This window comes from Mauremys reevesii, linkage group 2 (assembly GCF_016161935.1).
Source record: "Mauremys reevesii isolate NIE-2019 linkage group 2, ASM1616193v1, whole genome shotgun sequence".
Taxonomy (NCBI): domain Eukaryota; kingdom Metazoa; phylum Chordata; order Testudines; family Geoemydidae; genus Mauremys; species Mauremys reevesii.
Genome location: NC_052624.1, coordinates 213,485,035 through 213,510,147, shown reverse-complemented (window position 1 = coordinate 213,510,147; position 25,113 = coordinate 213,485,035). Strand labels below are relative to the sequence as shown.

The 25,113-nt window shown below is 40.2% G+C and overlaps 1 protein-coding gene across 15 annotated transcripts in view; it reads left to right on the top strand.

Moving 5' to 3' along the window:
• CCDC178 (coiled-coil domain containing 178) overlaps positions 1 to 25,113 on the top strand; it is a 350,640-nt gene that overhangs the window by 277,594 nt on the left and 47,933 nt on the right. Inside the window, exon 18 of one of the 15 annotated variants that reach the window (XM_039524830.1) lies at positions 4,346 to 4,516. The exons of the other annotated variants lie outside the window; for them this stretch is intronic. Within the exon in view, the coding sequence (XP_039380764.1) occupies positions 4,346 to 4,366 (21 nt within the window). The 3' untranslated portion in view covers positions 4,367 to 4,516. Of the gene's footprint in view, positions 1 to 4,345; positions 4,517 to 25,113 lie in introns of those variants that run through there. 15 annotated transcript variants of the gene reach the window in all.

Genomic DNA, 25,113 nt, shown 5'->3' with positions numbered 1-25,113 from the left:
TGGCCCGGTACACCGTACCGGTAAGAAAGTGCTGACTGTACTGGCAGGGCTGCTGATGGGGGGCGGGCACAAAAGGGGCAGCTGCCCCAGTGCCTGGCAATTTAAAAGGGCCCCGGGTTCCCAGCAGCAGCTGAAGCCCTGGGGCTCCTGGCCCCCGCAGCTGCTACCCTGAGGCTCTGGCAGCAATTAAAAAGGGCCCCGGGCTCCTGGCCCCTGCCTCCGCTACCGTGCCAGCGGCCAGGAGCCCTGGGCCCTTTAAATCACCACCGAAGCCCCAGGCAGCATGGGCTGCAAAGTGCTGATGGACTGGTTGGGGGATTTGGCCCCACCCCTTCTGCCTGAGGCCCCACCCCTTCTGCCCCAAGCCCTGCCCCTTCTGAGGGCCCAGAGCCTCCCCCCACAACCTTGCCCAGGGCCCCCGCCACCCTGGATACTGGTAAGTCATTTAAGTTACTTTCACCCCTGCCCACAAAAGTCATAGAAGAGCCCAAAATTTTTCTTCAAGTGTCATCTGCATATTCCTACTCTTGGGATATGCCAACCAGGTGCAGCTAGGACAATAGAACCTTCTAGTAGAAGTGCACATTAGGAGTTCCTTGGTCCTCCCCTTCCCCCGTACAGCACTTGAGTGCATCCAAGGATGTGGCCACTGGGGCATTAGTGGCCCCGCCACCGCTGTTCCTTCCATCTGCCACAGAGTTGTATGTGAACCCACTAATATTTGTTAGCTCTATACTTGTTAAGTGTTTTAGATTAGTTGCTTGTCTGGCACCAAAGCTGATGCTGACTGTATCACAGCTAAAGCCTAAAACATTCGAGTGAAAATCATTCGCCAGCACACTGTGGGATATGTAGTACATTTTGTTCTTAAACCAGGAAAGAGAGACAAAACAGGCTGCAGGCTTTTCTGTTACAAGAGACCTTGTCAGCTAAATCTTTGGGATCCAATAACTCTAAGGGATCTGATAATACAGATAGGGGACTGGAGTTGGCTCCGACTATCTCCAGATCCAAGAAATCATCTGGAGACGAGGTCAGAGTTTCAGCTTTGGTGCCAGGCTCTAGTTCCAGATTGACTCAAATCTGGATGATCTTCAGATTCCGCTCTAACTATGATGCAGTCAGCATTAGCTCTGGTGCCAGGCAAGCATTCTAAGGATCTGCAGGATGTGCCAGGAACATCTGCCTCAGTTCCAAGGAAGGGAAAATCTAAATCAAAATACATCTCCAGCATCTCCTCAGATCACTCATAATTGTCAGATATGAAGTCAAAAGACTTAAACCTCAAGACAACTCAAGGAGTATGGACCCTGAAGTTGAGACATTTGGACCCATTTGGGGTAAGTCAGCAATGTACAGTAGCAGTTATAGCTCAAGTTCATTTGTATCTGCACCTTTCTCTTGGTCCAATAAGATCATACTTCCCACCAGACAAAAGACACAGATGAGATGTTGAGAGAGATTGGTCTCCAAGACCATTACCTCCACTGCCTAAAACCCCTACTTCGATCCCAAAGGAAGACCTTTACTCCACCTTCTGTTTTTGGATCCCTACGTCAGCAGTCTCACCAGTTACTTCAATATCTGATCTGGGATTGGATCCCCAACGGGATGTTGAGCCAGATCCTGCATTTATGATGAAGAGAAAATATTTTCCCATATTCCCTGAGGTAATACTCGATATCCAGTGTATCCTTTGGTGGATTGTGACATTCCCCAGGGTGCAATCTGAATTGTTGGACTGCTGTATCCCCTTAGCTCTCCAGCCTCGGATGCTTTTTACACTACTTTGCTGGTGAATAGCAACCCCTCCAGGCTCTGCTCACTCACAGTCACCAGCATGTAAAGTCACTCACAGCTGAATACATGAATGCTATGCCCAGCCATCCAGGAATTATGTACAGGGCAACACCCGCATATCCCCAATCCCAGACTTGCACCCCAGAAATGTGTGTCTTATACTGCTCAGTAGCCCCTGGACAGTATAAGCTCATAGATAGTCCAACATTACAATACTAAGTAATGTTTATGCACCAGGCTTGTTGACCAAAATAGAGATTTCCAAGCACTTCAACCAAAACACACTGTTTTAGATAAAACAGTAAAACAAGTTTATTAACTAGAGAAAGATAGGTTTTAAGTGATTGCAAGTGATAAGACTTAAAAGTCAGAATTGGTTACAAAAGGAATAAAAGGATAAACATGCAAGCTAATTCCTAAACTTTACCAAAGCTAATAGGTTTAAAAGGAAAAAAGGAGTTTTTTCTCACCAAAAGCTTATAGCAGTTTGTACTGGCTGGAAAACCTCCAGGCTAGACCCATTCTTATATCTCACTTCCATCTTTGAGAATTACTCCCCCACCAGGGTACAAACAGTCTCTCGTGTATGTGAGGTTTGAAGCTTTTCTGGAAGGAAATGTAAATTTCTTGTTTGCACCTCAACATTGCTGAAGAATGGCTGCTTAAGTAAGTGGTAGCCTACTTGACTCTGATACCTGTCTGGGATTGCTAGTGTGTCTTTGTCTCTGAAAGCTGGTTTGTGGGTGTTACTCAGACTTTCAGCATATTTCAATAACAATCATACAGTACCGTCTTATTACTTTACATATAGTGTTGTGACACGTATCTCAACAGGATAATGTTCAGCAGATTGAGTTTTTTCAAATGATACCACACGAGAAATATTTTGTAAAAAATACATTATAACATATAAAAGTGGTGAACATGAGGTACACAGTATCACAGGGATATGATGCCAGGTTGCGTCCCTGGCCATCTTGACTAATTACCATTTATGGAACTATCCACCATGAACTCACCTAATTCTTTTTGAATCCAGTTATACTTTTGGTCTTCACAACATCCTCTGGCAACAAGTTCCTGAGGTTGACTATGTGCATTGTGTGAAGAAGTGCTTCCTTCTGTTTGTTTTAAACATGATGCCTCTTAATTTAATTGGGTGACCCCTAGTTCTTGTATTATATGAAGGGATAAATAAATGCCAATGTCATCGGGTGTCTCTAAACCTCCATCTGGACAACAGGGGATGGATCACTCAAAATTACCCTGTTCTGTTCATTCCCACTGAAATATCTGGCATTGGCCACTGTCAGAGACTGGATACTGGCCTAGATGGATCATTGGTCTGACCAAATATGGCCATTCTTAATCCTTAAGTTTTTGAGGGAAATGGCCTTTCTACTAGAGGAGAGGTTTTTGAAACTAATCACTACCATAAATACACTGATTCTATAGCCCTTTCAAAGGACAATATACTTTCTACAATTATTAGGCCTCATGGCATCTACAACATATGAGTTCATAGAATCATAGACTATTAGGTTTTGAAGAGGCCTCAGGAGGTCATCCAGTTCAACCCCCTGTTCAAAGCAGGACCATCCCCAACTAAATCATCCCAGCCAGGGCTTTGTCAAGCCGGGCCTTAAAAACCTCTAAGGATGGCGATTCCACCACCTCCATAGGCAACCCATTCCAGTGCTTCACCACCCTCCTAGTGATATAGTTTTTCCTAATATCCAACCTAGACTTCCCTCACTGCAACTTGAGATGATTGCTCCTTGTTTTGTCATCTGCCACTGCTGAGAACAGCCTAGCTCCAGCCTTTTTGGAACCCCTTTTCAGGTAGTTGAAGGCTGCTATCAAATCCCTCCTCACTCTTCTTTTCCGCAGACTAAATAAGCCCAGTTCCCTCAGCCTCTCCTCATAAGTCATGTGCCCCAGCCCCCTAATCATTTTCATTGCCCTCCTCTGGACTGTCTTCAATTTGTCCACATCCCTTCTGTAGTGGGGGGCCCCCAAACTGGATGCAGTACTCCAGATGTGGCCTCACCAGTGCTGAATAGAGGGGAATAATCACTTCCCTTGATCTGCTGGCAATGCGCCTACTAATGCCAAGAAGGCTAATGACATATCGGGCTGCAACAAGGGCACACTATTGCCTCATATCAAGCTTCTCATCCACAGTAATCCCCAGGCCCTTTTCTGCAGAACTGGCTTTGGCTCAGGATGAAGCTTCTTCAGCTCTGGCTTTTAAAGAATTTTCAGGTCCAGTATGGACGGTATGCTAAAAATACCCTCACAACCAAAATAAATTTGACATTCTCTAATGTGGTGGCATTAGCCATGAAATGTCCTCAAAGGCGCATCATTTGATTCACCTCCTTTTATGTTAATGGTGACCATGGATGCATCCAAGATAGGCTGGAGAGCTCATCTCCACTACCTTGTAGTTTGGGGCTTTTGAGGCTTCAGGGAATCTCGGTTAAGCAAAAATGTGTTGGACCAGCAAATGATCCATTTGGCTCTCAAAGTTTTTCTTCCACAGGTCCAGAATATGGTAATCTAGGTGACCATGGACAACATGTCTGCAGTATATTGTATAAACAAAGAAGGAGGAGCTTGGTCATCCCAGCTGTGGTGCAAGATACTAAAGCTTTGGGACTGGTGCATTCCATTCAACATTTATCCAGTTACTTTACATATGGTGGGACAACGCGATGACATTGTGGATCATTTCAGCAGAGATTCTTTACAGATGCTCAAGTTTCTAAAGGATTCGGTAATTCAGAACATCATTAGGCATTGAGGGGTTTCTGGACATATATCTGTTTTCCACCATCTCAATTTGCAATGTCCCCAATTTTCCTCAAGAGCAGATTCAGACAGTCATCTGTTCTCATATTGGGGAATGGATCTCAGGTATGCATTTCCCCCATTCCTACTAATCCCCAAAGTCCTAAAGAAAATAAAACAAGATTTGGCCAGGGTGATTTTAATTGCTCCAGTGTGGTCAAGATAACAATAGTACAGTGAACTATTCCTTTTATCTAATGACAGGTACAACATGCTCCTGTTGTCAATGAACTTGCTATCTCATCAGGAGGGAAAGGTTCTCCACCCAGGTCTCTAATCGTTATGTCTAGCAGCCTGGCTGTTAGGACTTGGACAAATTTAGAATGCCATGTTCCATGGCGGTGCAACAAATTCTTAATAATGCTCAAAAGCCATCTACCAGGAGAAGTTATGATTATAAGTGGAAAATATTTATTACATAGGTAGCTGATAAGAATGCTGACCAGTTTCAGCCCCTATATAACTGGGTTTGAGAATATTTGTTATGCCTAAAGACAATGGGTTTATCTGTTTCCTCTGTTAATGTTCACCTGGCAGCAATTCACCCTTAATTTTTTTGGCAGGCTTCCCTGTCCCACTGTCATTCTCCTTCTCTCTCTTCCTTTCCCCAACAGCAGTTCATATCCAGACTGGGGCCCATAGGGTTAACAGTGACTATTCAATGGGTCTGACGATCACACCTTCCCTTCCTTGCCTTTCCTTGCCACTCACTAAGCAGATTAGTGAGAAGAGGCCAGGGTTATTTTGTTTGCTCCCTTATAGGCATCACAGGCCCTGGTTCTCTCAGCAACATGTGATAACTCTGCCTTACTTGGAAGCCACCCCACACAGAAAATCTTTTGATGCAAAGTTCAGTGAAGTTACTAAATCAAGTCAAATTACAACAGACAGTTTGGAAATAGAGGATGAACATCTAGCAGTTTGGATACTCAGATGAATTTATGTATGTTCTTCATCCCACCAAAGACTCCACTTCCAGAGTCTGCTACTGAATCTGGAAAACCTGTTTCTAGACAGTTCAGCGCTACTTGTATCTATAGTCCGCTCTTCCCAAAACCTGTCCAAGTTTTTTGTTTTTTCCTTCAACAAAGATTTTTGCCTGAACATTTTTCAAATCCAGATAGCTGCTTGGATGCTCAAAGGATATCTTTTGGTAAAAGTAGTGTGGCATCTGATCCTCACAATTCCTGAAGGCTGTGGCTGACCTCTCTCCTTGTGTTGAAACTGTTGTTGCCATCTGAAAACATAATCTGTGTCTGCAATATTTGATGAAACAGACTTTTGAATCACTGGTTACATCATTTCAGTCATTTTTTAATTGCATCACCTCTACCAGAATAGTCAGTAAGTTAATTTGATTGTCTATCAAAAAGCCTTTTCTTCAACTTTTTTCCACACAGCATGGTATATGTAACTATTTCAGAATTCATACCTAAAATAGTTTCTCCATACCATTTTAATCAATACATCATTTTCTTAAACATGTTTATCCTCAAATGTTCAGAAGGGTCTCTGTGTGTCCCCACATATCTATCAAAGTCTTCCTGGACTGGACTCTCTTACGCTGGCAAGAACGAAGATCTCAAGGCATCTAACACAACCAGTTTAGATCAGCTAATTTAGAAGCCTGTATGAAGGCTGGAAAGGCACCACCTTCAAGTCTCAGAGCACATTCAACAAGTTACATCTGTATATCTTGGCAGAAAGAAGTAAATCACCTTTTGAAGAGAACTTCAGATGCTGGCTGGCATTTTTTCATATTTTTACCAGATGCTCGTTTTCCTTCTCCCATCACTCCTTGATTTTTCTCCTCATTTCATTCTGCTTCCACCCACACCTCTTCTTCTAGGTGGATTGCTTGCCACTTCCCACCTCTCAGTCTCCAGACTAGAAGAGACTTTTTTCTGTGTCTGACAATAGACAGTTTGAATTTACCACAAATACGATCTCACAGCAGAGGAGTCCTCTAGAATTTTTCTGGGGTTCATACATAGTTTGTATAAGCTTATACTCTTCTAAGGTTTAAAGCATTGTAAGTATTTCAACTTGGGGCTGTGATACACTTCTTGGACTTATAAAGGAGGAGCAGTTTGACCACCAATATTCTGAGAATTTCAGTCTATGTGGTCATGGTTAATCAATCACTTAGCTTCCAGAATAAAGGTTTACTTTCCTATGAGAAGATATATTTGTGGTAAATCCAAATAGTCTGTTTCCTTGCTCTTCTGGACTCAGAGGAAATGTATAATATGTTAATATATTTTAGAGATTAATATGGCCATTTGGGTCCCTAGAGTGCTCACATCACAGGTATGAACTTGGCCAGGACAGGTAAAGAGAATTTTTAGCAACAACTGTACTTGCAATACAAGTTCCTTCAGAGTCGGCCTGTAACTATAATGTTAAAAGTCTCATTAATAAGCATGCTTTCAGGTATCCCTTATGAAAATATAGTGTGTTAATTTATTTAATATATTTTAGTTATAAGTATACTTTATTATTCAGGTACATTTCATAAGGAATATACAATAATTTAGAGGCTAAGATTTATTACAATTATAAAGCTAATTTCATCCTTAATGTAATTCCTGTGATGTTAGTGAGCTTTACATCCTTGAACAATCATATATTAAAAATATATTGTAAGCATAGCACAGTTAGTGACAGGTAGTACTAGAGACACACTACAGACGTTACATTGTATTGTCTAGGAAGATGACTGGTTGGTGACAGAATGTTACCCTCTTAATATCAGTGAAAGCTTCTAGAAATGAGCTGAAAAAGATTATAACCGCATTTGCTCCAACCCCTCAGACAGAGACCAGCACCTACAAGATCTTCACCAAGCATTCTCAAAACTATGATACCCACATGAGGAAATAAGGAAACAAATCAACAGAGCCAGGTGTGTACCCAGAAGCCGCCTGCTGCAAGACAAGCCCAAGAAAGAAACCATCAGAACTCCACTGGCTATCACCTACAGTCCTCAGCTAAAACCTCTCCAATGCACCATCAGTGATCTACAACCCATCCTGGACAACGATTCCTCGCTTTCACAGGCCTTGGAAGGCAGGCCAGTCCTCACCCACAGACAACCTGCCAACCTTAAGCATATTCTCACCAGCATCCACACACCGCACCCTAGTAACTCTAACTCAGGAACCAATCCATGCAACAAACCTCGATGCCAACTCTGCCCACATATTTACACCAGCAACACCATCACAGGACCTAACCAGATCAGCCACAACATCACCGGTTCATTCACTTGCACGTCCACCAATGTAATATATGCCATCATGTGCCAGCAGTGCCCCCCTGCTGTGTACATCGGCCAAACTGGACAATCCCTACATAAAAGGATACAAGTCAGATATTAGGAATGGCAATATACAGAAACCTGTAGGAGAACACTTCAACCTCCGTGGACACACAATAGCAGAGGTAGCCATCCTGCAGCAAAAAAACTTCAGGACCAGACTCCAGAGAGAAACTGATGAACTTCAGTTCATTTGCAAATTTGACACCACCAGCTCAGGATTAAACAAAGGCTGTGAATGGCTAGCCAACTACAAAAGCAGTTTCTCCTCCCTAGGTATTCACATCTCAACTGCTAGAAGAGGGCCTCATCCTCCCTGATTGAATCAACCTCGTTATCTCTAGACTGATTCTTGCCTGCATATTTATACCTGCCTCTGGAAATTTCCACCACATGTGTCTGATGAAGTGGGTATTCACCCACGAAAGCTTATGCTCCAATACTTCTGTTAGTCTATAAGGTGCCACAGGACTCTTTGTCACTTTTTACTGAAAAAGATTGAGGTTTCTGAAGAGTATTTTGGATAAAACAGTTCTTTCTTTTTCTTCATGGGCATTTCCTCATCTGTTAGAGACATCTTTATTTTGTTGAAACTTACCCACCCTGCCTTTCTCCTCCTACTGCATTCCCTTTCAAATGAGTTGTCTCTGCTTAGCCAAGTAAATAGATTTGTCAACCTCCTCGATTTCTTTCCCATTTACAGTGATGATTCCTTCTGCACGATGCTCAATCCACATCCACTTCGTCTTCATGTTCCCTTCCAACCCAATATCATGCGAAAGTGTTTGCAGTTGCTGCAATTTGTTCTCCAGTTCTGCTGTGTCCTTTGCCAGTATTGCACAGTCGTCAGCTAAGAGAAGATGTGTTAACTGTTCTCCGTCAATTCTGATTCCTTCTTCCCAGTTCAATGTCTTGAACAGTGACTCCAGTACTGCTGCAAACAGCTTCGCTGAGGTTGTATCGCCTTGTCTGGCTTCTCTGTGTATAGTAATAATGCAGAAGACATTGAATAATGTTATCTCTGTCGAGCAATTGCAGTTAATTTCTTCCAGCAGGTCAATGTACCTCGGGTTGATTCCGATTTTATTAAGCGTGTTGAATACAGGGTTAATCTCTACCGAGTTGAATGCTTTTTTGTAGTCATCAAATGCAATACACAATGGTACTTTGTATTCCTTGCATTTTTTATGAGCTGCTGAACTGAGTGGATGTGATAAATTGTCAAATACCCTGTGCACAAACCAGCTTGTTCTCTGCTTTCGTGCATTTCAAGATCCTTCTGAATCCGATTGAGTATGATGCAGGTGAAGACTTTATACACTTGTGAGAGGTGTGTGATCAGACGGTAGTTGCTCAGTTCTTCTGGATCACCTTTCTTCAATAGTATTGGTTTTGATTTCTTCCATGCATCTGGAACACGCTTGCTATTGATGTAGATGGTGAATCATTGTGCCAACGCTTTGAAGAGAGTATCTTCCCCTGCTTTGAGATATTCCAGCCAAACATCGTCCACTCCCGGACTCTTTCCTCTTTTTATGTTATAAACTGTGTATTTATAACTGCCCAGGAAGAAAAGGAAAGGAAAGAACTGTTTAACTCCACTGTTCTGCCAGCAATGATATACGGAGCAGAAAGCTGGTCAACAACGAAAGCGGAGGAAGGACAATTTGCTGTCATCCAGAGAGTAATGGAAAGGTAATTTGTAAGATATCACTCTGTGATCCTATACTGAATGAGGAGATCAGAAGGCATACAGAGGCGACCAATGTAGTGCAGGCGATGTATGATGCAATGCGAAGATGGGCAGGTCATGTAGTCCACAAGAAGACAATAGGTGAACAGCCTGCATCAGTGACTGGATCCCCTGAGACCACAAATGATCGCTGGGCAGACTGAAAACACACTGGGTCAATCCCATGACAAAACTCTTTGGCCAGAAATGGAAAGAAGGTACTTACAACAAGATAGAATGGTGTGGCGTTGACTTACATTCATGGAGGGACAGACGAGGACAAGCCGGACAGAGGTGACAAAGGTATATTTTGGATAAAATAAATATTAAGACATTCTAAATATGTATTTTGATCAAGGCCACTTTTATTTAAAATATAGGCATTTCTAATATCTACTTTCTGTTGTCCAGAAAGGTATAACTTTCTTGCAGTATTTTAAAAAAGTAAACACTTTAATATGTTAGGATTAAATGGCTGGTGTGAAGCTTTTTTTAAAGTTTAAACACTGAACAAAATATAAAGAATTCAGCAGTGATACTATTTTGCTAAAATAAATATAATTTAAAATAATGTATTTAAATTAAATATATTTTAAAGTGCTGCTATCATTTTTGTGTAATGAAAAAGATTAAATGCATCTATGCTAATATATTATTGGTATGTGAACAACAAGAAGAAACAAATCACACACATTTTTCCACTTAATTATTGTGCTAGAAATTCATTGTCATATCATTGACCTATTTGGTCATGGCCAAGTTAATCATGTCTGAACCTTTCCCAGTGGGAAATAAACTTGTTCACTTCCTGTCTTGCAAGAATATCAACTAAAACTCAGTCATATATGCCCATGCATTTCACTACAGCCCACTGTAACCATCATCTCCAGCAGTGAAACTGCAGTTTGCAGGATGCCCGTGAGAATCCGTGTCAGAAACCCATCACTTCCTGTGTGCTTTCATTCAATTCCATTCAATCATTTACTGGATTAAATTATACCAAACTGTTTGCAAAAGCCCTCCCGACACTTTTTTTTTTTGTTTGCAAAGAACTGTTTTGTCATACTGAAATAGAGTTTATGTTCAGTAACAGCCTAATAAGCCAGCAACTTTAGTCGCTTATTAAAGTCAAGCATGTGTCTTTGTTTCATATTGCTAATGATGTGGAACCATAGAGGCCCGAGTATATTTCGCCTGGACGGTGTGGGAGCGAATGCTGAGAGCTCATTACTTGGCTCCCCATTGGAATCCTGCAGGCTTCTGCTCATTGAGGAGACTGTGGGGGCTTTGACAGAATTATTATACTGAATATTTTTAGACTCATTAACTATATCACCAAAGCAAAACATCTCTTCCTTAGATGCAAATGGCTGCAGCTACTGTGGCTTTGCTTTAGTTATTGCAGAAAAAAGGATGAAGCTTGAAAACAACTTAAGGAAAAGACTTTCATGCCTGAATGTTTGAATTTGTAATTTATACTGAGAATGTGTAAGCCTTTTTTTACCACATTTAAGCCACTCTTGTCTAAGTGCCATTTTCAAAAATGCATATATTCAGTTTCATGTAGTAAGCAGTGCTCAAAGTCTTTTAAATTTAGAATGTGCTGCTGAAATACACCAAATATGAGGTTTCAGAATTCCATTTTCATATCCAAGAGTTAATACATTCAAAATTAAGAAGACAATATTAAAGTAATCTGAGATGCCTGACTTAATCCTACAAAAGTAGAGAATTTCTGAACTAAGTCTAAAAATTTTGACTTTCCTTTAACCCAAGTATTGGAACATATGTACTGTGCAGTATGAAAGATCACACACTTCTCAGAGTCCTACAATTCCTATGCACAACAGAGTGATTTAAAGATGAGGAATGAAACAAAATTTTTAGCCTAACTCTGAATTTCCTTGCTATTATGAGTTTAAGTTGCTCTTTAATGTTACTTTATTGTAGCTTCTTGTGGTTTAATTGAGACTTAAGGTGTACTTGAAGAAAAATATGAATATCTTAAAATTAATTCTTCAGAGCAAAGGACAGAAAATTGCATTTATGGCTCCATTTGTTGGAAAAGGTAAGTTGGTTGTGAACTGTACAGTATTTCATCTTTTATAAAACTCCATCCCTTGATGGAGACATTTTCTGTATGTTGTTTACAAGCTTATTTTTTGTACATTATATGCTTGAGTAATTGTAGGACAAGTGTATGGACATTTAAGAAAACTACAGATTAGTATTTTTCCTATAATTATGTGCATGCTTTTATTGGGGTTTTATTGTTCAAAATTATTATAGATACAAAACCAGCTATTTTGATGCTAAGGAAGAAACACGTTGTGTTATTTGTGGTTCATTTCCTGCACTAGTGTTATTTGACAATGGTGACAGTGTCTTTATACATCAAGAAGTTCTATTTTCTATGACTGCCAGGGATTCTGATGGGAATACTTCATATCTGAAACATGTTTTCCTTTGGGATTTCACCATTAGAATAACAATTCTGATCAGTAGCCCATTATAAAATGGCTCTTCTAAAGATATGAAAAGGAGTAGTTAAAAACCTGACAGATAAATAAAGCTATATTGAACTGAAGTTTATTTTTGGGTACCTAGGAACTGTGTGTTCTACCTCAGTGAAGCAATAATATAATTCCTAACAAATGTATGAACTGTTAGCAGTTTGCAAGTTACGCGTTTCAGGTATCAGAAGCATCAGCTTGGGTAAACTGTGTTAAGGCAGTTCTGTTGCCCTTGAATCCAACAATGCCTATGCCTACCAGTTTGTGGCAGAATACTATTTAATAAGACATTGACCAGAGCTTTCAAACTTGAGTGCCTAATGTTAAGTACCTAAATCCTTCTTTAGGCACCTAAATTAAAATGTATTGATTTTAGTTGCAGATGGCCAATACCTGTGGAAATCAGACCACTTATTTGGAGTCTTAAATATGTATTCAAGGGGCCAAACTTTTGGCAGCTAAATCTGGAAGTCATGGATGTGTTATGCATTAAGTCGTATATTCTTCCTTTAGTAGATGACCAGTTTTCAAAACTGCATGAAAACATTCCACCAGGCAAATCCTCACCTGCAGACCAGTGCTCAGTGTGGGTTTCAGATGTTTTGTGGTATAAATAGCCTGAAGCCAATCCACCTGTCTAGCTTCATTGATGATCCACAGAAATAAAACAAAGTAGAGTCTTAAGCATGGAAATATGACTGTTTAATTTCCTGCTTACAATATCATAATCAGATAAGATGATCTAATACTTCTATAAACAGATGTTCTGTATTAGTTACCAATTTACAATCTTATGTTTTATCCGTATCTTAAAACCTAATTAAAATTATACCATATTTTCTCTAGGTTTTTAATACTTTTAAACCTGCACCTTTGTAGTCTCATTAAAATTTTATACTTGGAAAGATGGATGTGGCATCCATTCTATATAAAGAACTAGGCTGAGAATCTTAAAGTTGCATGGTTAAGTATTCAAAAGTCATGGAAATGTCCCATGAGGGTGACCTGGTTGCACACCCAACTTTAACTCTTCCCCCTTTCTGTCAGACTGAGTGTTCTAGGTGGTCAGGCCTGGTGGTTGGAGCAGTGGTCAAGAACAGGTACCAAGGGTTGAAGCTGGACATAGAGTCAGAACTAGGATGAGAGCAACATTGAGACTGGAGTCAGTGGACAGACCATGGGTCAGAACTGGGGTCAGAGTCCAGAGACAAGCCAAATTAGGATCAAAGTAGAACTCAAATGCAGGCTGAAGGTAGGAGTCAAGTTGGAATCAGTCCAAGGCTTTTTAGGTCAAGAGGCAGATGGAGGGTTGGAGTAGGTCAGGAACAGGACTGGAGCGAGGTTGGAACAGGACATGGACAAGGTTGGAACAAGGCTCAGTCAAGATCGGGCAAGAACAGGATCGAGGGTAGGCTGGAAGCTTAGGGAGTCTGTAACACCACGAGGCAGCTAAGTGATGCTGATGCACAGATTAACTTGTGGCTCTGGTGGTGAGAGTGAAATACCTGTGCCTGGCAGTCATCTGACCTGAGCCCTAGGTGGGGATAGGCTGCTGCAAGATGCTTGAGAGATGAGGGCACTGTAGGCTCTCCTGGAGGGGATGTGTCATTGTAGGTGAGTGAGCTGCCCTGATATAGCAGTGAGTTTGTTTCAGACCTGCTGCATGTGCAATAAGATAAAGTCTTTAATTATACAATCACATACTATTTCTCAATTAATACAATATAATACCATTCTTTTGTTTCTATATCCATAGGAAGTGTGCTGTAACAGAACTCCCTACTATAGACTTTTTAAGGTCTTCATTTGTCCCTCCTTTGGATATTGTGAGGAGGTATGCTGAAGGAGGAGCTTCATTACTGTACAGTTTACAAATTCAGAGCACTTTATTTATCCATGTGAATTTTCAGCATGCAGTGAAAATATCTGTGCTCCACAACTATGTGTAACTCTCTGGCTAACTGTATTAATATGCCTCCCCTTAATGACTGAACCATATATAGGCTAAGAGCTTGGTACTTGCAGAGACCTTATTCCTCAACTCAGATGCTGTATTTTTGGTACTAAAGATCCATTTTTTAGTCAGTGTTGATTTATGGAGGTTCATTATAGTAGTATAGTATAGTATACTATATAGTATATAGTATAGTATAGTATAATCCAAGGCAGTAGAAAATATTGAATTATATTATTTTGTATTGTTTGAGAAATTGTATCTGATTATGTATGATATTCACTGGGAGTTTTTTAAGAAAAAGAGAGCAAATAGAAATCTTAGATCTAGAATTATTTGATTCAATACAACCAGGACACCTTTCCTCATGTATCTTTGTAGATCCTGTAAGATTAGCCTGGATTCTCTTTTTCACTCAGCAAGTAAGTATCAGATCCGGGAACTCAGGATGTGTAGGGCCACAAGACAAGGCATAGTCCACTACACAGTAATACCACACAGACAACTCACTCAACTTTTCTATGTCACCATTTTCCTATATGTAAAATGGGGTTAATAGTTTGCATCAACATAACAGTTTGTTTAGAGAACTTGATGAAGTTGGATAAGCATGAGTACCTCCTTTATACAATTAGCAAAGCAAACATTGATCTGAACTGTTTGTTTTGAGAGGCAGTGAGCTAGTGGATGAGACAGACCTACCACCTTAGAGTGCTGAATTCTGGGCCTAGCTTTATAATAAACTTTCTATAGGATCTTGTACATGAAACCTCTGATTAGAGCTGCCAGAGGAAGCCATTTGCAGTGCACAACAAGTTTTATCCTACAAAGCCCAGGAATTATACTACATACTCTTGAGCACTATGTACTGGCATCTTAACTATATCTATATACATATTTACAAATATAGAAATTCCTGAAACAACCTCTTCAGTTTTGGGAGTAATGATGTTTGCCGAACTCCTGTGAGAGTAATGTAAGGTTTTGCTATATAAGGGTTGTGAATTGCAGAGAATTATGAAGGGCCTTCAGTTGATGAAGGGAGACTTGAACTCAAGTTCTTCTTGTCTCAGCCATGTGCTCATTCTAGTAAGCTACAGGAAATTGTAATAGATCCTGTTTTCCTGAATTGATTATAAATTTCTCCCAGCCAGGTTTGGGGGGACTCCGGAGTTGTGCTTATAATTTAGTGAGATTTGTGTCTATGCATAGTACAACCTACCAGAACTGGAATGTTACCAACACTAGTAACTTGCACCCAATCTAATGTACATGTATGAGAGGACATATTCAAAGTCTTATAACTCAGCCAAGGCAAAGCAGACTTTCACTGGGATACAAAAAAGCACCTCTGAATCCTGAAAGCTATTTTGCTGTCGAATTTAAATTTTCTATCTCTGCTCACTTCACTACCATACCTATTCAAAAGGATATCCCAAACTTTTATAATGGGAAAGGTTAGTTTTTGTCACTCTTATTGTTCTCAGAGTCATGGGAATCATATTTGCCCAGACTTGCAAAAAATATACCTTCAAGCCTGGAAGATTTTTACCCAATAGTTACAAGTTTTATTAAATACTGATCAACAGAAAATGTGTTGAGCATAGACATTGGACAACTTTATAGCTGTAACGGCAGCTACGTCAATAGTAACCCCAGTTCTGGGATGCTCCTGCTGTTTTGGATTGCTGTGCCAGCACAAAGCATCCTTAAACCTGGCAAATCCAGCCCTTGGATGATCTCTATTGTGTAGAGGTTTTCTTGGGTAGTATATTGCCACCATAGTGGCTTCTACACTACCTTTTCTTCATGGATCCCAGTATAGGGGGTATAGCTTCAGTTCTTGTAAACCCCAGCAATTCTCAGCTGCTTTCATCGCCATTTAGAGCTATTGGGAATGGTTACAGTAGCTTTTACATTGCTCCAACTTGTGCCAGGGGACTGGCCCAGAACAAAGTAGATCCAGGATTGGAGGAGCAAACCATCTGTTGCAGTGCATTGTGATAATAAAGTCCATTATTTTCTGTGATTTTCCATTGTCGGCCGACTGGGGTTGAGAGTGGGGGCCCGGGGCTCTCATTGTCAAAATAGCAGTGGAGGCCTAATATTGCAGAATCCACAACACCGGAAGGGTAAGTAGTAATAATGTAATTTTTGGCTGAGAATTTCCTTGAGTGTTTTCTAATTTTAAAAAATGTTATACATGAACACTAAACAAGAATCCCAAAGAGAATTCTACCACATATTAGTTCTAATGATTTAAATATATGAAATGTCAATCTTAAAACTTAATTAATTTTTTAACTTTTAGGGTCAGATTCTTTGACTCTGAGTGAGTATTTTACAACGCAGTCAATGTATTGGCCAAGTAAGATTGACTTATAGTTGCTTTTCATCACTAGAGCACCATACAGGAACCAGAGTGCTGGTGAATCTAGCTCTTAATTTGTAATTGACTTATTAGTTTATCTATACAGGCTACAGAGGTTTTTTTGTTTGTTGGTGAAGTTTTTTGTTTTGTTTTTTGTTGTTGCTGTTGAGTTTTTTAGTTATGTATGAAAATCTATGGTCACATCCCCACTGACTTCCCCCGATCTTCTCCCACTGTGGTTCCTTATACTGCCCATTTCAATTGCACTTACATCACCAGAAAGCAGAGCTGTGGGGAGCCAAGGGAAGTAGCCTTATGTGAGGAGGACATGGGATGAGTTGGAGTAAGCAGAGATATGTCTGCGCCTAGGGAGGGGTGGGCTGTGTTTGGGGAAGGGGACCTCATTAGAGTGACTGGAGCTATGCAAAACAGGGATCTGAGAATTCCAGTAGTTCTATGCTATTAAGACTTATTTGCTTCAGCCCCCGGTAGTGTTTTCTCAGTGCACTGCCTATGCTGTCATGGGGTACCATCCTGACAGCATGGCTTTATTCTTATTTTAAACAATAAGAGATGGCAGCCATTGCATGAAATTCCCTTTAGAAAAACATTATTCCTTAGCTGATGGTGAAAAAGCAACTTTAGTTGTGAAGCAGAAAAAGCTTTGAATATTTGAATGGTCTGTGCTATTCTGTTATTAAGGATCATTCAGGACCAAAACATACTCTCACACAGGATGCTAAAGGTCTTAAAGGACCCATTTTAAATCATAAAGTGATTAACTGTTTTACATACTGTAAATGCTCTGAAAATTCATTCTATGCTAAAAGACTAAATGCTGTAATATTGGGGGAGGATACATTATATTTTTCATCCATAACAAAGAGGGAGCAAAACTCAATAAGTTTTAACTATAGAGCTGTAACTGGTGCTTTCATCATATACAGTCTTGTGACTAAGCTTAGAATTGAGAGTTACAAGATCTGGGTTCTGCCAAAGACTTCTGACCTTGGATTGCTCTCTGCCTCATTTTTCCCAGCTATAAAATGAGTATAACAGTGCCCTGTTTCACAGGGTTGTAAGGCTTTATTTATTGCTTATAAAGGGATTTCAAACCAACTTTGCTGTGCAGAGAATTAAGTGGTGTTATTTTATTATAAAATGATAAACCAACATGTATCAATGTATTGAGGGAATACTTTAATATCCAGTTTATTTGAGCATAAGCTTTCATGGGTTACAGCCCACTTCATCGGATGCATAGAATGGTACATATAAGAAGAGTGTATACAGACATACAGAGAAGATGCCATACCAGCTCTAAGAGGCTAATTAATTAAGATGACCTGTTATCAGCAGGGAAAAAACTTTTGTAGTGGTAATCAAGAGGGTCAATTACAGACAGTTTCCTTATGATAACTATCCTTACACCTCTTGTCAACTGTCTATAACTGACCCTCTTGATTACCACTACAAAAGTTTTTTCCCTGCTGATAACAGGGATCAGGGATTCAATCCATTTGGGGTACTATGAGTTATGAAAGACTTGTCAGTCCAGCTGGGCGGAGGTTGCAAACTGACATGGGTCATTGATTCAAGTATTATATATAGTTTCAGTAACACCAAACAGTAATACCTTGCCCAGAGAAGTGGGTTTCTGTCTTGGTTATTATTGCACAGGCCTCTAGTCTGTCAAGAAACACTATTATTTGAGATGACATATAAAATGTGGCTTTGAAAGAAGGGTAAAAACGTAGCTTTCTTGATAAAATCGGTGAAAATCAGTTTGAAGATCACATGGTAGCACCTGGTATGCCTTTGACCTATACTTGAATAAGCACCAATTATGATGAATTTTTATTGAATTAAAAAGTGGTGGGAAACAGGGGATTGTTCTACCTTTGCTCAGCCCTCAGAGAGAAGAGAGAGTAAACATGAGCTTCAGAGCTGAACATGAGTCTTTTTAAATATGCAAGCCTATGGAAATATTCAATATTGCCATTTTTGTCTAATTTTGTTATTTTAATGTTTTCTGCTGAATTAATTTGTCTTGCATACATTGCAACTGCATAATATATGCTATAATTTATATATTTAAAACTTCTGATTGCATCATACTTCAGGGTGTGCACTCTAAGTAGGGTCTCACAGACACACGTTCTCAAGTGCTAGTATACAATAAATGAACATCAGGCTCATCCTTAATGGAACAGAAGCTGAAAGTGCATTGTACACTACAACCTGCACTTAGTGCTCCATAACAGTCTGGGGAGACTTACTACAGAGGTGGAGCCTTGGGCATCTTTGAGAGCTTCAGACTGCAACTTATGGGGTCGGTATTAAAGAGACCTGCATCAAGGCATTGTAAGAAGGTTCTTTCGCTAATTACCTGTTGTATTATTTTCATAGAATTGTAGAAACGTAGGGCTGGAAGTGACCTCCAGAAGTCATCAAGTCCAGTTCCCTGCATTGTGTCAGGATCAAGTAAACATAGACCATCCCTTACAGCTGTTTGTCCAATCTGTTTTTTAAAATCTCCAATGACAGAGATTCCACAACTTCCCTTAGTCTATTGCAAAGCTTAACTACCCTTATAGTTAGAAAGTTTTTCCTAATATCTAACCTAAATCTCTCTTACTGCAGATTTAGCCCATTACTACTTCTCCTACCCTCAGTGGACATGGAGAACAATTGATCACCATCCTCTTTATAAGATCCTTTAACGTATTTGAAGAGTGTTACAAGTTCCCTCTTCAGTTTTCTTTTCTCAAAACCAAACTTGCCCATTTTTTCTAACCTTTCCACATAGGTCAGGTTTTCTAAACTTCTTATCATTTTTGTTGTCCTCCTCTGGATTCTTTCTAATTTGTCCCCATCTTTCCTAAAGTGTGGTGCTCAGAATTGGACACAATACTCCAAGCTGAGGCCTCATCAGTGCAGAGTAAAGGAAGATAATTATCCCCCCATCTTACATATGACACTTCTGTTAATACACTCCAGTACGATAGTAGCCTTTTTTCACAGCTGCCTCACATTGTTGACTCATTTTCAATTTTTGATCCACTATAACCTGCAGATCCTTTTCAGCAGTACTAATACCTAGCCAGTTATTCCCCATCTTGTAGTTGTGCATTTGATTTTTCCTTCCTAAAAGAAGTATTTTGAACTTGTCTTTATTTAATTTCATTTTGTTGAATTCAGACCAATTGCTCATATATTCATCTCTATTAATTTAGACCAGTAATACTCAGACTGAGGCTCGCAAGCCAGAAGTGTCTTTTTAATATGTCTTCTGTAGCTCTCTACAGCTCATGATATTAAAACACTGTGTAATTTAATTATTAACCAATCAGGATGCTTTCACTATGTTATTAACCAATTGTAGTTGATATAATAATAACACTGCTCTACAGCCAAAATGCTTCTGAAATAAATGTAGTCAAACTTTATTAATTCTGGGTCACTGAGAACGAAAATGATGCTTAAAATTGTTGATTGGCTCTAGTTTTCAAATTATGCTATTGGGTCAGTATATACCCTTGACTTGGGAATAGCGAGGATAAGTGAGTTATAAAGGGAAGGGATCTCAATTTAAACCAGAAATGACTAAAATACATCTTTGACTGGATCTATGAATAAATCTATGACTGGGTTTGGACAGTACTTGCTTTTTAGGCAAAACAATGAATGATGCAATCTGAAGCTGGTATTGCGTCATACATGATATGAATTGCATCATGTTATTCCTAGAAGTCATGGATGATGCAATCATAACGAAGCTTACATCCCTCTGCTGAACAAATTGCCCAATATCAGCTCTAGAAATCATACAGTGTCGTGCTCTCTTATTTGTCAGTGTTTGATTTTGCAAAGGGACACATTTCTGTTTAGCCAAAGTGAGCAGAGATGCCTCGGACTTGTGTGAACAGTGCAGATAACTTCTGCTGTGTTTGTGGTGAAGTGACTTTTGCATCACAAAAGCGCAGTATAACCACTATGGTTAAGAAAGCCTATCACCTTTATTTTGGCTGCAAAACTGGAAATCAGGACAAGAGGTGAGCCCCACACATATGCTGCAAAACTTGTGCAACAAATCTTCGCCAGTGGTTGAACAGGAAAAGGAAATCTATGCCTTTTGCAGTGCCAATGATTTGGAGAGAGCCAACAGATCATACCAGCAATTGTTACTTCTGCATGGTGCCTCCAGTTGGGAAAGGTGTGTCAAAGAAGAAAAAGTGGACTGTGCATTATCCAAACATTCCATCAGCTATACGCCCAGTACCCCACGGAGAAGGACTGCCGGTTCCTGATGCACCAGAATCATTCTCACTTGAGTCAGACGAGGAAGAGGAAGAGGATGAAACTTCTGGTCCTGAACCATCAATGTCACAGGACCCACATTTTCTCCCATCCTCCTCCTCTGAACCACACCTCATAACACAAGGTGAACTGAATGACCTTGTCAGGGATTTGGAACTACCCAAGAGTAAGGTAGAGCTGTTGGGCTCCAGACTGCAGCAGTGGAATCTCCTGGCAGGTGATGTTAAGGTTTCCATGTTCCGTGACCGTCAAAAGGATCTTGTCCCATTCTTCTTCATGGAAGGTGATCTTGTAGCCTGCAACAACATCGATGGTGTGATGGCAGCCCTCAACATCATTCACGATCCAGATGAGTGGAGACTGTTCATTGATTCATCGAAGACGAGTCTTAAAACTGTTTTACTGCATAATGGCAATGTTTTGCCATCAATTCCAGTTGGTCATGCAGTCCATATGAAGGAAACCTATGACAAGATGAAACAACTTTTGAGGTGCATAAACTATGACCAACATCAGTGGCAGCTTTGTGGCGATTTGAAGGTTGTTGCTCTCTTGCTTGGTCTGCAGACTGGATACACAAAGTACTGCTGTTTTCTCTGCGAATGGCATAGTCGTGCAAGAGATTCCCACTACATCAAGAAAGATTGGCCACTCCGACAGTCATTGGAGCCTGGGAGGAAAAGTGTTCAGCATCCACCACTTGTTGAATCAAGGAAGATTTTGTTACCACCCTTACGCATCAAGGCCATTGACAAAACACAGGCAGCTTTCAAGTACGTCCGTGGAAAATTTCCAAGGTTAAGTGAAGCTAAGATAAAGGAAGGTGTCTTTGTTGGTCCTCAGATTCGTGAACTTCTTCAAGATGATGCATTTGACCATGCACTGCGTGGCAAGGAAAAGACGGCATGGAAAGCCTTCCAGTTAGTGGCAATAAATTTTCTCGGAAACAACAAGGCAGACAACTACAGGTTGTTGGTGGAAAACCTCCTCAAGGCATACAAAAGCCTTGGTTGCAACATGTCACTAAAGATACATTTTTTGCACTCTCATCTAGATTTTTTTCCACCAAACTGCAGAGCAGTGAGCGACGAGCACGGCGAGCGATTTCACCAGGACATTGCAACAATGGAGAAACGCAAATGGAGCCCATCAATGCTTGCAGACTATTGCTGGACAGTGACAAGAGATGCTCCATTTAATGAATACAAGAGACAAGCCAAGAAGCGCCGAGTAGACACTGAATAGGACTAACTATGTACATAATAGTTTTTTGCCTTTTGTTTCATAATAAATTTTATTTATATAACCCTTTTGCTGATTTTTAAAGTGTTACATAAACAGGGCAGGTGAAATATTATCATGTAAAACAACCATAAACACATGAAAAGACCTAGGTTTACAATTTATGATTAAAACTCTACTATCTACGCAATATACATAGACATCAAATGTAAAAACTTACATAACTTAGAAACAGTAGCCAATCAGTTGTTTTAATTGTCATATTTGAATTCAGCACATCAAAATACATAATAAATCGCACATTTTATCTCTGAAGCAGACGACTTCTCAAAAATTGTAGACCAGTGTAATTGGTCAGTCATTTTGCTATTAGAATATATATATAAAAATAGTAAATGAAACAATGAATTCACACTATGATGGCTCTTTTGGGTAATGTTGATCACTAATTTGGCTCCTGAACCACTGAGGTCTGAGTATCACTGATTTAAACAAGAATGGGAAACAAGTCTGTAATTGCTGATCTTACCAGTAAAGAGGCATCTGACACCTACTGACAAGGTGGTTTAATAGTTTTAGAAGTGTATAAATGGGAGCATTACAGTCCCTGTCATTGCAGAAACATGGACCCAAACATTTGAATCTCATCTCATATAAATGCTACTTTCAGAGAACAAGAACTTGAGGCAAGTAATTTTCTCTTCAAAAAAGAAGGAAGTGGCTAATATATGGCACCTTCCTCATATGTCTGCAAATAAGTTATTTAGCTTTTAAAATAGATTTTAAGTTATGAGAAGAATATGATATATTGTGGAGGGAAGCTTTTATAAAAAGAGACTATTCCAGAGGCTTTATTTCATTGCTACATAAAGCACTGGTTTGTAATTTAGCATGAGATATTATAAATAATGATCTACAATAAGAATCTGACTGATGGCTGCTGATCGCTGATGCTAACTGTTGAGGAGGAGACATGAAAGGAAGATTGAAGGCATTCAGAGACACCAGGAATAAGTTTCACAGGAAAAGTCTAGAAGAGCCAACTGCAGAAAAAGTAGAGAGTTTCTAGAGAATATCTGGAGGAACAGAGCAGCCAAGGAAGATGAAGAAAGGAAAGTCCAAGAGTGGACAAAATAGCCTTGTCTACACTACAGAATAGCATTTTTGCAACTTGCATTGTGTGATCAAATTAGTATATTCTGCAGCAATGTAGTATGTTCACATTAGCCATCTTGTTTTGTATATACCCACCCGTAGCACTCCATGCCCGAATTTGAAACTCTGGATCCTTGAATCTATCTTTAAATCCATGGCACAGTTTCCTGGGAAAACTGTATGATATATATAGTATGCCGTTTCTGTTTGTATGTGTTAACAATTTTGTTTTGCTTCACTGGATACTTTGAATATTCTGGCCTTCACAAAACACTGTGAATGTATTGTGAGGGTCACAGGCTGCACCTGGACATTCATATTGTGGATGTTGTGGCAGACTACCTGCTAAAATTGGTCTCAGATCAACTCTATGCCTCTATTCCTGGAGAATGTTTGGCCAAGTACTACCACCTATGGGTAGCACAGCAGCTGAAGGAGGTAACAAACTTGTGTTTTTGTAACTCATTATTTAATGATTTAATACATTCTAGAAAGAAAAACAAAATATTTATTCTGTTTTGTTTTTGTGGTTATTTTGCTGACCTGACTTTTTTTTTTAAGTCTCCTTTAGGATGCTAAGAAGTGAGGGCTTCAAATCATGTTCTACAAGGAGATCCAGTTGAGCCCCAGACAGTTCTCCTCTCCTTTCTCATTTAGTGGAGCCCCAGGGAAAGTACAGATTATAAGAGAGAGGAAGGAAACATGGAAAGGCATTAGGAGGTGTGACATAAATAGGGTGTCCAGATGTCCTAATTTTATAGGTACAGTCCTGATTTTTGGGCCCTTTTCTTATATAGGTACCGATTAGCCCCCACCCCCATCCCAATTTTTCACACTTGCTATCTGGTAATCCTAGACACAAAGGTCTATTTGTGGTTCTTCACTATGGCCATATCTACACTACTAAGTTAAGTCAATTTCATGTAAGTTGACGTCGAGCCTCCAATTTAAGCAAGTTGATCTTGCGTTTCCACACTATGCTCATTGTATCGGCGGAGTGCCTCGTCATTAGCAGGGCTTGCATCATCGCACAGAGCATTGCACTGTGGGATAGTTCATGTAGCCGAGTGAAATTTTGGGTTGGGCTTGCAATGTCTTATGGGACCAAAACATTTGTGCGGGTGGTTATGGGAACATGGCATTAGCCTCCCATGATGCACTTACCTCCTTCCCTCCCTCCCTCCCTGAAATCAACAGCAAACAAACCAAGCCTTTTTCGCACCTTTTTTCATAAGCCTGGGTTACCTGCGCAGACGCTATAGTACGATAAGCATGTACACTGTTGTGAGCATTACAAACACCTCGTGCCTTATCCTGTAGTATTTACACAGCTGATACAGGGACAATTTGATGCCACCACACGGGACAATTTGATGCCACTCAAGCAGCCCTGCTGGAAGACACAGAGTGGAGCAATTCGCAGTTTCTGGTGACAGTCATGCATCACCTTGACACAGTGACACGCCTTCCACACTTCTGGGCCCAGGAAACAACAACTGACTAGTGGATCACATCATTATGCGGCTATGGGATGATGAACAGTGGCTGCAGAACTTTGAAATGCATAAGGCCACTTTCCAAGAACTATGTGAAGAGATTTCCCCAGCCCTGAAGCTCAGCAGTACTAAAATGAGAGCTGCTCTGACAGTGGAGAAGTGAGTGGTGATAGCTCTGTGGAAGCTTGCAATGGCAGACTGCTACTAGTCAGTTGGGAATCAATTCGGAGTCGGTAAATCTACCGTGGGATCTGTTGTGATCCAAGTTTGTAGGGTCATCGACAGACTTATGCTAAGAAGGGTAGTGACTCTGGGCAATAGTGCAGGACATAGTGGATGGTTTTGCCATGATGGGATT